Genomic DNA, 15,927 nt, shown 5'->3' with positions numbered 1-15,927 from the left:
GCGGAAAGAAAAACAAAAAAAAATCAGAACAGGGTAAACGTGTCGATTATTCAGTTTTTTTTTCTACAAATTGGTTCCAAAAAGCATTCAGTGAAATTCATAACGCACCAGATCAAAATTGAGCTTTCAATTTATTTTTGGTTAGGCTGCTTGTTTTTGATTGTAAACAGAAATGCATTGATTAATCAAAGTCGAGGTTAACTTTAGTGCAATGATATTTACTTCAGTTGTCTTATTAATGAAAGCTGTTCATAAAATAACAAAATAGCAATGGACGGTACAGTTCAACTTCACAGGCTGAGAGAAACCTTAGTGGCAGTCTTCTTATTTGCTTTGATATACAGTAAGTTTTTGTTTTCCTCACGATGCTCACCGGGTGGAGGTGTTACCGCTAAAATCCGCTAAAAGATGTAAGATTTGCGGTGAACTTTAATAAAAAAGTGTAAGATTTGCGCCTAATGTAATGAATGCAGTGAAAAAAAATTTTAAGCTGTGAAAAATTTGGGTCTTTCCTTTTTATAGCCACCCCATGAAAGAAGTTATAGCCCCCCATTATGGTATTATTACCATGATGGGGGGGCTATAGGTTATCTGACCTCTAAGCTAGGGGGGGACCTAAAAAGGGAAAGACCAAAAAATTTTTATTCACTGCTTTTGCGGTGAAATTAAGATTTCAGCCCTAAAAACCGCTTAAGCGGTGAAAGAAAATTTTTCACCGCTACCAGAAAAATGCGGTGAAAAAAAATTTTCGGCGCTACCAGGATGCGGTGAAAAAAAAAATTTTTTCACCGCTGAAGCTGCAAATCTTACGAATATTCACCGCTAATTTCAACGCTAATCTTAAATTCACAGGAAATAGCATTGACGTTAGTGACAGATGGAGTAGTGGAATAAGAAGTTGTGGACATGAATGAGGTGAGAGGTTCGAACCCTTGCGCGGAAGTTTCTTTTTGTCAGAAGTACGGTGAATGCGGTGAAAAAAACCGCAAATCTTACAAAAATTCACGGCATTCAACGCTAAAAGATACAGGTGCTTTCCGATAAAAAAGTTTTTTTTTTCACCGCTATTAACCGCTAATCTTACATCATCTTTTGACCAAACCTCGACTCATGCCAAGAGTTTCTTCAGGTTGGAACTTCTTATCTTCAGGTCGGAGTTTCTTTTCTTCAGGTCGGAGTTTCTTTTATTGTCCTTTGCACCACAATCGGTTGTTTCAAAAATTTGATTCCTGCTCATTCCAGGCCCTATTTAGATCGCAACAAAGCAATTTTTTGTTCAAAGAGTGCAAGAAAAGCTTCAAATTTATATGAAACCGTTTCGGTTGGCCATTATTGGATCAAAATTGAAACCTAAATCCCCGCTTCCAAGTCATCTGACTTTCTTTAAGGGCCAACTTATCCGCTAAAAGTGGAGCCAAAATCAAGCAAAACTATATTTGGCTGCATTGCAGTTGCGCAATAACTTATATCTTTGTGCATTTGTTTCGATCCACAACACGGTTTCTCTGATCTTGGCAAGATATTGGCTTGATCAAACTTGTCTATCTAATTTATAGTGGCTACCAGGTTGTAGTGACATAAAATGCAACAGCAAAGTTTTTCTCTATAATGTCTGAGATCCTTAGAACACTTTCGGCGATTGAACTCATTTTTCAAGATTCAGTGGTGACAAATTTTCACAGACCCTGGAAAAGAACTGACTCAAGTTTTTTTGCAGTAATCCAATCCGTGTTTTTTTCTGAGAAGTTTCACTTTTCGTCTGCTTTTTATAAAACATTCACTGTTATCTGAAACCTGTTTCTCAGAATTTTTTAGAAAAGTATCGTTTTTAACTAAATATCAAAATTTTTGTACTTTTGAGTTTTCCTCAGACTGTCAGTCCAATGTTTTTTTCACTATTGATTATTATTAGCAGAAAAATGATCTTTAAGTTTACAAAAATTTACCCAATAACCTCGACCCCGGCACCAAAATTTGCATCAAAAGGAGATGCGCCGTGTTTAAGAGTTAGCGATAATAAACTAATCAGCTCATTTTTGAGTGATTGACAAAATTGAACACCAAAAAAGCAGGGGTTTTATAATTTCCGCGAGGCGCTGTTCTTGGTCTTTTTGTTCCTACTATACGTAAATGATCCACCAAACAACGGCATTTTTGCAAAATCAAAACTTTTGTGACGAAATCAGAAAAATTTATGGAAAAAATGAAAATGAGATAGTTGGAAAACTGTATTTGAAGTCAACTTGTACGGGAGAAAATAAGCTGAATAATAGGAAACGTCAAGCAATCAATTCTGAGTTTTATCAATATGAAATCAGGACATCCGAATTGACCGTGAAACCATTAATATAGTTGATCAGATTAAGTACCTTGATGTATCCGTCAATAATTGTCATGCTGAATCCAAGTTTTAAAGCACTTACTTAATATTTTTTTCGGCAGAGTAAACTCCTTCACAGCTGATGTCTATCAGTATAAACAGCCTTTACAGGAAGAGATTCAGTTTTAACTCTTCAAAATGAAAAAGAACCAGCAAAAATACCTTTTAGGAAATTATCAAAAGGTAAAGCAAATAAAAGCTATGCAACAGTTAGAAAGCACCCTGTTCAAAATGAAAAAATGTTACTTTCATAATTAAAACACAAATTATGGAAAAACTTTGCCTCAAACATACATTATGCTCCATAAAAATAGTGCTCGATAACTATTGACGTTCAAATTATTAAAACACTTTGCAGAGTTACTTAAAGTACATCCAATCAATTTTTTAACGCTTCGTTCCTCAAAATTGCAAATGAGTAGCTAACCAATTCAAGAACAGGCCACTTCAAAACTCAATTTTTGCTCACTAAACAGAGAAATAATTCTCTTGTCAACAGACACTATAGTCTCTGTAATGTTCTAAATAAATACATTGTAGCTATTGTGAGGCAAATTTCCGACAAAGATACATTCATTACGAGGCAGAGGTGTACCACAAAATTTCCGGCTTAGTAAAAGTCACGCGAAAAATAGCTGCAAAAATGAACGAAATTAGGAGACAAGCTTTTTATCTTATTTTTGCAAAAGAGTTCACGACATTTTTTGCAAAATTGAGATACTTTAAAAAAGTAAAATAGGCAACAAGTCTTGTAGCACGTTTCCGCTCATTTTAGGTATCTGTTTTTCCCAAAAAATATCTCTAATTTCCCATTGAGCCTAATTAAAAGCGTGCATTTGAGCAAGCAAAAGTAATTTAAGCTTTGTTGATAAAACATGCAAAATTTATTTGAACTTTTTAAAGTGATTTAAAGATGTGAATTAATGACGTGACAAAATATATATATTTAGATTTTTTTTTGTTTTTTGGTCGGAGTCATTTTATATGTGATATGAATTCTTTTTCTGATTCTGAAAATGATCTTTACGAGAGATATTTATACAGATAGATTTAGAGATAGATAGATAGATAGATAGACAGATAGATAGATAGATAGATAGATAGATAGATAGATAGATAGATAGATAGATAGATAGATAGATAGAGAGAGATAGAGAGAGAGAAGAGAGAGAGAGAGAGAGAGAGAGAGAGAGAGAGAGAGAGAGAGAGAGAGCGAGAGAGAAAGACCAGAATTGTGAATTTTTCCAGAAAAAATTACTAGACACCAGTAAACCTGTAAATAGACAAAAAAAACTATTAGGCACCTATAAACCTGTAAAAAAGTTCATTAAAATAAAGACTCGAAAATTAATATACCCTGTAAATCTATAAAAGAGACACAAAAATTGTCGAGCACTGGATTGATTTTTCAGAAAAAAATAAAAGACATCTAGAACAGATGCAGAACTGAAGTATTTTGCAGAAAACAAAAGCTGGATACCTGTAAACCTATAAATTGACGCAAAAAAAATAAGCAAACTCAATTTAACTCAATTTCAAATCACTCATTTACTAGAATTTAGCAAGAAAAAAACAGTAATCAATTCACCTGTGATTTTTAACCAAAATTTCCTTTTTCTACTATTATCTTCATATGGACAAATAAGAAAAGACAATATTTTGCTTGAAGACAAACCTTTGCTTTGTAGGTAGAAAAAAATACCTAAAAGATAGCTTTTTTGATTAAAAAGCCAATTCAACCATAGAGCAATAAAAGAAGAAAAATTTGAAACCGAGGGAATTTTCAGAAATTAATATATTTGTCCAAATTAAAAAAGTTATCTCAAAACAATGGTCCTTGAATACAAATATGCCTGAAAAACCTTGAAGAAATAGTGACGATCAAGAATATCAACTAATGCTATTTTAAGTTTTCTTTACCCTGAAAAAAGTTAAATTTCAGAAATCAGTTTTTTTGTCAAAATTTGTTTTAAAAAAACCCAAAAAAGGCTTTTGGTGATGTCAATTCCATTTCACGACCTAGTCACTCATAGAATAAAAACTTTGAGATAAATTTAAGCTATATATAGTATAATAATAACCTGTAATTTTTTTAAATCACTTAATTGCTATCAACTAAAAAACGCGAAATAAATTAGGCCTAATTGTGGATTATAGATGAATTCAGTGGTAAAACTAGATGCAATCAGGGCAAAGTAGAGCTACATTACGTGCGAAAAATAACTTTATAAGTCGAGCAGTTTCGTGATCCGTATTGCGCGAAAAATAGGAAGCAAAGATTGTATCTCAAAAACGCGTTAAAATTTTGGAAACTTTTGCAAATACGTGTTGCTCAATTCCCTTTAATTATGCTTGTTTTTGCTAAAGTATTTTTTTCGCAAAATTGTTGCACTTTCAATGTATAACATAGACAGAATGAACAAGGGAAACGCAGATCGGGTAAATTTGCGCCTGACGATCTGGGTAAATCTCTGCGGCCTGATGTCTTTTATAACAGAATTCAATATTGCAATTCAAAATCTATGTTGAGGAGCTCGTTAAGTCAGCTGCTAATAGCTTTAGAGAAGATTCCGTCAGACGCTTTTTGTTTCAATCAAATTGTTTTTGACCTGTTTTTGGCAATAAGTTTTTTTTTAAGTTTCCGTATTATTCCTAGCAAGAACTTCAGAGGTTAAATTTTTTTTGCTTTGTTTTTGTCTGTTTGTTCCTAAAACTTGTTTATGTTTGGTTATGTCTGTTGATCCAAAAATTGATCCTGAATCATAATATTTTTGAGAAGAACTGAGCGGCTTCACTTGAGAAGTCTTAAACATTTTGATGTTTTCTTATGTGTTAATTTGTGCGCAATTTGTATAAAAATTCGAAAACAAATAGTTTCACATTTTCCTTTACAAAAATTTAACATTTCTTGATGACGTCATGTGGTCACAGTTTGTTTGCTATGATTTTTGCATACGACCAGAATCTTATGATCTTTTATGATCGCAAAACACTTCAGCTTATGTACGGATTGGTGCGAAGAAAGCTTGAAACCGAGTGGAAAAGTTCTGATTCAAACCCTGTAATCGTATCGTCCACGGATTTAGCACTATAGCGAGACTTTGATATGATGATAATTTTTTCAAAAATTTTCAAAAGGGGTATTTATCAGTTTTTCTACAAATCAGTTTCCAAAAAGTATCTACAGGTAATGCTACAGGGGATGAAATGAAGAACATGAATGCGTTCATTTTTCAGATGAAAATATAGTCGGTTCGAGTGCATCAAAATCCGTGGGACACCATCGGGAGTCAATTGACTTTCTGTTGCCATACAGGGAAGACGAATTAGGACAGAAATGCATTCAAAGAAGGTAAGAGATCTTTTTATTTGTATATCAGTGTAATGGACCCCGGTTGAGCAAAATAAAACAATGTTGGTTATCATACTAAGTCGTATATGATTGCATGAAATCTAAGAAAACATAATAAGATCATAAATTGTTTCTCAGTAAACATAAAAAGATCATAGAAATTTTAAAAGGAACATGAAAATTGTCAAAACTTTTTTGTGCTTATATATTTAAAATATGATATTTATTTTCTAGTGTAAAGGAAATTTTAGGCACCAATTATAAAGAAAACACGGAGGCTCGTTAATGTGCAATCGCACATGATGTTCCGACCCGAGCTTATCAACAACATTCTTTATTTAATTGTCAAACAAATGACGATATAAAAAAATAATTATTTGAGTTTAAAACAATCGTTACACAATCTTACCACTATTCGAATTACATAATGCCATGCCTCATTACAGCGCCAACGTGATCTGCCGTTAAAGGACTTCGAGAAAAAAACAAAACAACAAAATTAGCAAAAACAAAACTTTCACGCCAAAAACTCAATATCAAAATTTAAAAGCACCTAGTAACAATGTCAAAATGCAGTCAGATAAAACCTTAAATATACAATTTTACTTTTTCCTAGCTTATAGTAGATGGAAACCATTCTTAATGAGACTAGGTAGAAGTCGACAAAGAGAACGAACAATGAGGCGAAACTCAAAAATTAATCAATATTTTTTAAACCAAGAATTTTCAAAAGTCTCAAAAAGCATTAGCTTTTAACTAAATAATCCTTGACAAAATACTAAAAAGATATTACGAAACCAAAAGGACATGTCTTTGGTTAAACTAAGCCATAGAAACAGACTAAAGATGCAGAAAAACTCAAACATTTACAAACGATTTGCAAAGACACAAACTATTGCTACCATTAAAATCATTTATTAGCTTTTATCTGAATATTGTGTATCTTTATTTCAATTGTTAATCTTACTAATTCAGCTGACAGATTTATACTGAGAGATTAAACAAATTTACTTGGGTCACATTTGAAACCAATTGGGATCTGTTATTACACTATTGTGTTGAAGAGAAACAGAAACACAAAAATTGACCACTCAAAAAACGTTTACAAAACGCGTACTGTCCAAAAAACAAAACATCAGTGACAAATGATATCAGTTGATTGGTTATTTATTGAAATACAAGAAATTGGACGGGACCTCTCAATGATGAAAATAAGTAACAAGTTGATGAAAAAAACAACAAAAACTGAAACGTCTGAAAAAAAACTGAAAATATGTATCATAAACTTTAAGACTATTCTCTATAAACTGAGTGCTTTGGGTAACATCATTCATTTAAACTTCAATTATAAGCTTATGTGACCGGTCAGCAATTTACGGCTACCTAAAGAACAAAAAAACAAGAAAAACCGGCAAATTCAAGAAAACAATTGAGCCAGAAGGCATTAAAGTGTCGAAGGCATTAAAAATGAACTTTTTAATAAAAACTTTTCTAGTTTCCAATAATTTTTTAACAGCAATGGGATTCCTCTTTTTTAACAATTTAACTTCAAAAAATCACCAAATATGAACAAATACATTAGAACCACGAAATCTTTGAGAAAACTCGTAGTATCAAAGCTATAATATTCAATAGTTTTCAACGGAAGCTATTAAATACGCTAAATTGATCGGACGACAAGGTTGTTTGCCATTCCTATTTCGTCAATACACAATTACAACACGTTATTAACTATGAAAACAACAACAAATACAAGCAAAACCGTGTCGAAGCAATGATCGATTGAACGTCTTCCCTAAACCAATGGGAACTATCACTATTAGGATAATGTGATAAGATTTCAAAAGGAACTAAAAATAAGAAAAAGTATCCAAAAATTAAAAAAAAATTATGAAAACCCTTGGCATTGAGGTCTTAAAACTATTACGTAGACGATAAAACCGGAAACCAGAATAATTGTGTATGCAGTAGAAAAGAAGGGGTTCCTCTCCATACTGAGACTGACTAACAATTCACTAAAAAAGTTTAAGATTGGCTAATGTTTAAAAAAATTTTTTGAAATATTATTTTTAAGGAATTAACAGCCATTGAATTCAATAGCTTTCAACGGAAGTCAATAAATACACTCTGATATGCCCCAATGGTATGAAAAGACATTTGTCATGCACAATTAATCAAAAAAGCATCACAATAAGTCTTATGACAATGAAAACAATAACAAAGACAGGCAAAAACCAAAAATTCAGTAGAAAAGTGCGAGAAGAAAGTGTCGAAGCCATTTAAATCATGAGCTTTTCGCTGAAAACTTTATCGGTGATCCCGTGAACTTTTTTTAAGACAGTGGGAGCTATCAATATTTGGATAATGTGATATGAGTTCAAAAGTAACTAATAAAACAAGAATAACCACAAAAATTAAAAAAATAATAAAATCTTGTGTCATTGAAGTCATATATCCAATAGTTATTAGATAAAACCGCTAACCAGATAAAATTTGGTTGCAGAAAAGAAGAGGGTCATGTCATTACTGAGATTGACTTGCAGGCCACAAAAATAAGTTTATGATTGGTTAATAATAAAAAAAAAATTCTAAAAATTATTCTTAAAGTCTTAACAGCCTAATTGCTGTCCACTCAAAGCGCTAGATATGTTCACTTAATGCTCATTACGGAACATATTGCACCTTTAGTCAATGAGTTCATGCCATGGGACTCCAAAAAATAGTCAATCCTCAAAAAGATTACAAATAATACAGAAATTACAAAAATTACGTATAATTTTAAAAACTCAGTGTCGAAGCCAAAAAAACATGAGCAATTCCTTGTAAACGAATTTTTTTGTTCATTGGGATTCATTTGACTACAAAAAAGGTTTGTCGTTAACGGAACCTCGATATGAAAAGTGACTAGTCTCTAGGTGACTTAAAAAACAAAAAAAAACTGCGAAGTTTTCTAAAAAGTGCTCTCAAACAGAATTTGAAATTTTTTGATAGTAAACTTCCCTATGAGACCAGAACTAGTCTTTTTAATTGCCTTCAGTCTGCTAGGAGCACACAATTGATTCATTTTGTGGCATGGAATGTAAATTTGAAATACTTTTTTATAGAAAATACCTCAATTTGAAGAAAAGTTACACTAAAAGTGAACAAAATTATGACAAATATCCCGTGTTCATACAAAACTTCAATCCTCGATAACTCCTCGAAATAAACGAAATTCAAAAAAAATTTTAATTTTGAATTCTACGCTGGAACAGCTTTTCAATGATATCACTCACATTTTTCTACGATGAATATATCGATCGGCCAAAATGGACTGAACAAAAAAACCCATTTGAGTATATAGTTCCTCCCCCCACAAGTGGCTAGGAAAAACTATTTGAATAGAAGAAAATCTTATTTTATGAATCTTAGCAACCATAGAATGGTCATATATGGTTCTTACTAGTCATGCAAAGATCGTATATGACTCTTACGAGTCATTGCAAGACCATGCTCAGAACTTTTGTTCTGTGTACGGTTACCAAGAATGTTTTTCCCTAGTATTCATATTCATATAGACAACCTCATAGAAGCGAGGGATTCAGCTCCCGCTCATGTGCTTGTGGATCACATACGATTCCACTAGGCAATTGTGCCATGTTTCTTAGAACAGTTGTGAAGACCTTAAGCACAAATATAACATAGAACTGTTTTTTTGGCCCAAGCCAACTTACTACGTGCTCAGTGTTTTAAATTCAATTGTCCATCAAGGTAGATATGGTTGAAAAATGTAAATGTAACCATAAAAAATGACGAGCATCAGAGTTTTTCAAACCAATGACAGTTAGTCTATTTTTCCTAATCGATGACAGCACGCCTAGAAGAATCACTGTTTTAGTTGTTTGTACTACCGCAAACGTGCATGTAGGAACTCGTTTTTTTTAATTTACTGACCAACTAATTACTCTTGAGGTGTTATCTAACTTGAAACAGTAGCAACTGTTAATCTTCTTTTTGTCTATATCAGCTGCCTCAAATTCTCAATATAATCACAATACTATGAGAAATAAAGACTGGTCATATTTCGGGTTCATACATTGTAGTAGCCGCTATTTTCCTTTTGGTAGTCTCAGTTTTTTCATTTGCTCTGCAAGATGCTCTATATCAGAAAAGTATTGCTTTGACCAATTTCGTCTGTAAATAGTATTGATTTTAGCTCGTTAATGATGACTTTAGCTCGTTAATGATCAGACTTTAGCTCGTTAATGATCAGACTTTAGCTCGTTAATGATCAGAATTTAGGCAGACTTTGACTAGGAAGCTCGTTCATGTAGGCAGACTTTATTATGACGCTCGTCCATGTAATCAAAAACGCACTCCCCCCCCCCCCCCTGTGCGTTTTTAATTGTCTGATCATTAACGCACACCTCGACTTGGGGAGTACTATCGCAAGTAGACGATTTTGTGGGTTTATATGTAATACATTGACTGTACGAGAGAGCACCGCATATCCAAGATTTCCAAAACAAAATGAGAACTTCAGAGAAGAATTACAGAGTGTTTGATAGCAGTTCATAGATTTTAATGTGAGCAGGTTCCACTTATCAAAATGGCCAACCAACAATTTTTTTGTCAAAAAATTTATCAAAGTTTAGTCATGGTTTGATATATGAAATTTGATTTGAACGTATTAAGAAATAAACTTTGATTTTGTTTAGTTCGTACTTCTGTTTGATGGGGTACACAATTACTGCAAAGCTGAGTGACAGAAAAGCTCTAGAGAACGACACTGATTTTTTTCATCATATTGCTCTTAAGTTCTTCAAGGTCATCAACTGGTACTCTTTTAAGCCGCAAGACCAAAAGAATGGTAAGTATGTTCATTTTTTTCTACCGCTCATTTCGCTTATTTCTATACAACTTAGCAAATATAGCGTGTTCAATAAAGTTGAAAAAAGCGAACGTTTCAAAAGCCGCTGGACAAATTTCGAAGGTCAAAGTTTAACGCTTAACGGAAGTTTAACGGAATAAAACGTTGACAATCAAATGACCAATTTGATGCTCAATTGCCTGTTTTTGCCGTTTTTGAACGTTCGTTTATTTCAACTTTATGTGACAGAATATATCTGTTTTAGCAGACCAATCTTTTGTCCCTATCTTTCTGTGCCAAATTTTTTCAAATAACCGACATCATGATTTATTATTAAATATTTAAGACATAATTTGCATACCAAATCTTTAAAGAGCCCAGATTGAATCAACAGCTAATCTGAGAATAATTGTTGTTTGAATCCTCAAAAAGTAATCCGTAACTCTCATTCAATCAAGTTCTCTTTCATTGCTGACACTTTGGAACCCCCTTAACTAGCATGGCGAAAAATGACCAGTGCAATTATAAATATTAGATAGAAACATCTAATTGCCAAAGTTTTTCGGACTATCGCTCCGAAACACATTCTGATTACCCCCCCCCCCCCACACACACACACACACACACAAGATCTGTGCAAAATCTTGCAACTGAGTGCCGGTTACCTTGTTGAGCGGTGTTGTAAAATCTAGTCTTGTTGCGGCATAAAAACGGGTATCTGGCATTCTTCTAACTGAAGAATATCAGATTTTAAAACACTGCAAGAGCTGAAAATCATGACTGAGGGCCCAGTACTTCTCTTACTATGACAACCGATGACTTAATCAATCTACGCTTTGCGCAACAGATTTTTAAAATAAAATTTGAGAAGATCACGATGATCAATTTAGAATCAAAAATAGTAGCTTCAGAGTTTAAGTAGTTTCAACACACAAAAAAATCAGTTTTTTTTTCTGTAGATGGCTGCTGCACACACCAAGTAGCAACGTATGTCAAGTACGGACAGCGGAATGGTTTGTCACCAGATGAATATTACAACAAGATCTTCGGATACCAGATTATCCAAGAAAAAGAATTGGTCTTTATCAAGGTATATCGAGAATCTTAACAATAATCATTTGTATCAAAAATTGATCACCCTGGTCGAGATATCAACCCTGGTCGAGATGTCAACTTAAATTTTTTTTTGCTAAGAAATTTACAAATTGTAAATTTACAAATATTGCGGTTTTTAGCAGTGAATGCGGTGAAAGTGGTGAAAATAAGAATTTCACCGCTAAAATCGCAATTCTCACAAAAATTCAACGAATATAATTTCCCTTCAGTGGAGTGAATCTGACTTAAGATGAGAAGAAGTAGCCTAAAAATAAGTGACAGTTGGCGAAGGGGACGAAGAAGTAGCTCACACAGATGAAGCTCCACGTTCGAACCCTTATATGGCGGTTCTTTTAGTAAGAAGTCAGGTTAATGCAGTGAAAATAAAAATTTCACCGCTAAAGTTCCCAAATCTTATAAAAAACACTAAGAACGCAAAAATCTTACAAAAGTGCCCACTTTCACAGCATTCATCGCTGAAGGAAGCGCGCGCTTTACAGCAAAAACTTTATTTTCTTTTCATGTTGTTCATCTTATTTCTTAAATTAGTTTTTATTTTACCCAAGAACCTGCTAAAAAAGAACAAAAAGTCAATTTTTTCCGACAATAATCGCCAAAATTAACACAGTAAATATTCCTTAGGTCGACGTTTTATCGGCATTGTTTGACAATCCAAAAAATGCAGATAGCACTGAATGCGTTGTGCACGCCAACGCATTTGTTCACTCAATTTGATTGCAAGTCGTACAAAATTTTGCAAACAGTCTGCACAAATTCACGAGGCAGCTGTTGTTTCATTTTTTTTGACTGGAATCACTTTTAATTGAAAACGATACAAAATATTTGAAACTCTTCATATCAAATAATAATGAAGCAATGCACTCAAGCATAGCAATACCTATCTTTTTATCTAAAACTATAGTCAGGTTCATTTTAGCAGTTAGCTGGTAGTGTTTACATACTTTTAAGACTTTTCTGTGAAATCTGAAACTTTTTAGCTGCAATTTAAAGCTATTCTGATTGCTGTCTCGGTTCAATTATTTTTGTTGTTGAAAAAAATGCGAAACCTATTTTCTCGCCTTACTTCATGGAAAAATTAGTTGAGCCTCGGAGGACATACGAATATCTAACCGGAAATAATTTTTCCAGGTTTTTTGCTAAAAAAGATTTTGATGAAATAGAAAAATACAGAATTTATTTTTCTTTGTGAAATTGTCTTTCCTGATACTTCATGAAAGAATAAAAAAAATTGAAGGCAAGCAGTATCGAGCACAAATAACATAAAGTATTTCTAAGATTGGAATTCCTTTTTTTCCGTGATGGGACAGATTTCTTTAGGCTTTGTCAAATTGCCTTCAAATAGCTGATTTTTAAAGTTCGATGCTTTAATTAGTTTCACGGGTTCAAGCTATTAAATTGATTGGTCGACAATAATGATCATTATAAAACACTTTTTTCTTTGTATTTCCAAGAATTTTTTGAATTTATTCGACTGTAATCTCAAAAATTATCTGTTGTTTTAACAAAATAATTATAGAACCAAATCTATTTTTCAACCTGCTAAAAAATTGCTTAGAGGAAACATATTTTCTTGGTTGATTTTGTAAACCGTGTTTCCCTTTGTTCTAATCTAAATCGAAAAAATTTGAATGCTGGGATCAGCAGAGTTTCGCCAGTAATTGCATTCATTTTTTTCCATTAAGATCATTATCCAAGTCTTCTGGATTGTTGTGGTCATTTTTTTCCATATAAATATTGGTCTAAATTTTTTTTGAAAATTACAAGAAATTAGTTCGCATTGTTATTGATACCGCCACATTCGTTTCCAATAGGGTTAGAATTTGTAATCGGATTCACGTTTTATCTGTATAACAATATGTGAGGTCTTTACAGATGATAATAAAACTCCAGTTATTTACTTTATAGTATCAAGCCAAAAAGATGCATGATACATATTTTTTCTGCAAACAATACGGCTGTGTGTTGTAACTGAACTTTAAGTTTCCGAGGAACCAAAATTGCGCGCATTAGAAATTAAAATATATAAATTCCAAAAAGCAAAAATTTCCAATTTGATATCTATAGTATCCCAGGTTGAGGTCCAGACCCAAATTTGCTTCTGATCAGACTTTCCAGACCGAAATTATCTCTGATCAGAATTTCCAGACGGAAATTCACCCTGATCAGACTTTCCAGACCCAAGTGACCTCTGATCAGACTTTCCAGACACAGAAGGTCTCTGACCAGACTTTTCAGACCGAAGGTGTACTGATCAGACCATGTTCAGACCATGGTCCAGACTCAAATTCAGAGCATTGCCCAGACCTTAATCAGACTATGATCAGACTCAAATGCGCTCGAACAGGTTATGGTCAGACCCAGTTGCGCTCGAAGCAGTTATGATCAGACCCAGTTGCGCTTGCAGCTATTTATGATCAGACTGAAGTGCGCTCCAAACCGGTTCTGATCAGACTCAAGTGCGCTCGAAATAGTCTGATCAGAGACAGATTTTACTTATGAAAAAATCTCCTAATTTTGCTATAATATATTCATTTCATAAAAACTGATGTTTGCAGTATTTAATTCATCTAAGGAAAAATCAATTTTAAAAGTATTGCTAAAGAAAACAAAACCCAACTGTTGAGAACAACTTTTATTTAGTGTACCGATTAGTTTATAATTCTGACTCAATGGATGAGTTAAGACAGCTTTCCATAAGAAACGTCGTGGTCTCCGGTTGATCAAAATTTCTTCTATAGGGGACCGGCCTCAGCTATCTGCTGGACTCTTTTTTTCTGATCAGAGCTATCGGACTTTAGATGAGTCTCTGATCAGAAAACTGCTTTTTGGCTGCCTCTTGGCAGAGCCAACATCTTTCAGTAAAAAAACAAAAAAAATGAAAAAAATAATGCGCTCGAAATGGTCCCTGATCAGACCGAATTGCGTTTGAAGACATTTATGATCAGATCCAATTGCGCTCGAAGTCGCCTCTGATCAGACAAAAGTGCGCTCGAATCTGCCTATGATCAGACCCAATTGCGCTCGAAATTGCCTCTGATCAGACCCAAGTGCGCTCGAATCCGCCTATGATCAGACTTTTCAGACCAAAATGACCTCTGATCAGACCATCTCCAGACCATGATCAGACCGTAGTGCGCTCGAACTTCCGAAAAGACCCTGTAATTTCGGTCTGGGAACACACGGGCGTGCGCTCGACTGGGTCTGATCAGAAGTCAATTTGGGTCTGGACCTCAACCTGGGATATCTTCAAAAATTAAATATGTCTTCTTGCTCTTTTTTTCGAAAAATCCACGCCATTCCCATCGCCAATTTTAGACAAAACGTGATTAGATAGCAGCTATTATTGGGACAGATTTTTAGGCTACTGAGTTTTAGGCGATCTGGATCAAGCAATTCTGTGTCAACGTCATTACTCAACTTGGTTTTGGAAAAGGTGACTTGACGGTTGCCGCGAAACGGAAATTGAACTCTGACTTTGCCTTCCCTCCATTAGGAGGAGACTCGAACGTTCCTGTTTTTCATGGGAAGACAATTAGGGAAAGACTCACCTTCGCCTATTTTCTACACAACGTGGTCTGCAAAGAGAAACCAGAATTATGTCCGGTTTTTGCTGATATGGCTGGAAGCAGTGGACATCGATGAACTCCAAAACACAGAAACAAAACTCCTCCCGGGTCGAAGTGTTAGCGCCACAATCGAATTTCAGCGCATATTGATGACAGGAAAAAAATAAAAGAATAATATGAAGTTTTCAATAAAGTTATTTCAAAAGCCAACATTATAAAACGCTTAAATGCGCTAAAATGTCGATGCACTGGTTGCATATATTCAATGAATTTCACGTGTTTTCAGCCCTTTTGCAACAAGTTAAAATTATGTTACAAGTTATTATTAGATCAAATAAATCTTGAGAAAACTCGAGCATCAGTGAGACAGTGGAAGAAGAGTCCGTCAATAGACTAGAAAGAGAGTGGGAATGTGTCAACTGTAGAAATTAATGCAAGAAACGAGCTGATTGGACTGGAATATGCAGCACCTTTTTAAAAATCTTATGCTTTATCTCAGGTTTCTGTTTCAGGTTATCTCAACTTTTCTAAAAACCCTGTCAAGATTGAGTATTTATTAAAAACTCAATATTTACAACAATTTAAGGATAAAAAGTCAAAAGATCACGTTTAATTTTGAATACGGAAAATTGTGCAAAAAGAGCGCCGATTTCCTACGTCTTTA

General features: G+C 33.9%; 1 protein-coding gene across 1 annotated transcript; it reads left to right on the top strand.

Annotated features, from left to right (window-relative positions):
• The first annotated feature begins 256 nt into the window (after nt 1-256).
• On the top strand, nt 257-15,542 carry LOC142338199 (uncharacterized). Its single transcript, XM_075387845.1, has 5 exons — nt 257-343; nt 5,618-5,732; nt 10,430-10,581; nt 11,541-11,671; nt 15,073-15,542. The coding sequence occupies exons 1-5, from the start codon at nt 271-273 to the stop codon at nt 15,337-15,339; spliced, it is 738 nt and encodes a 245-aa protein (XP_075243960.1). The 5' UTR covers nt 257-270; the 3' UTR covers nt 15,340-15,542.
• The last annotated feature ends 385 nt before the right edge of the window (nt 15,543-15,927 follow it).

This window comes from Convolutriloba macropyga, chromosome 4 (genome assembly GCF_964194025.1).
Source record: "Convolutriloba macropyga chromosome 4, txConMacr16.3, whole genome shotgun sequence".
In the NCBI taxonomy this organism is placed as follows: domain Eukaryota; kingdom Metazoa; phylum Xenacoelomorpha; order Acoela; family Convolutidae; genus Convolutriloba; species Convolutriloba macropyga.
Note: the sequence above shows the minus strand (reverse complement) of the source record. Positions and strands in the feature narration are given on the sequence as shown.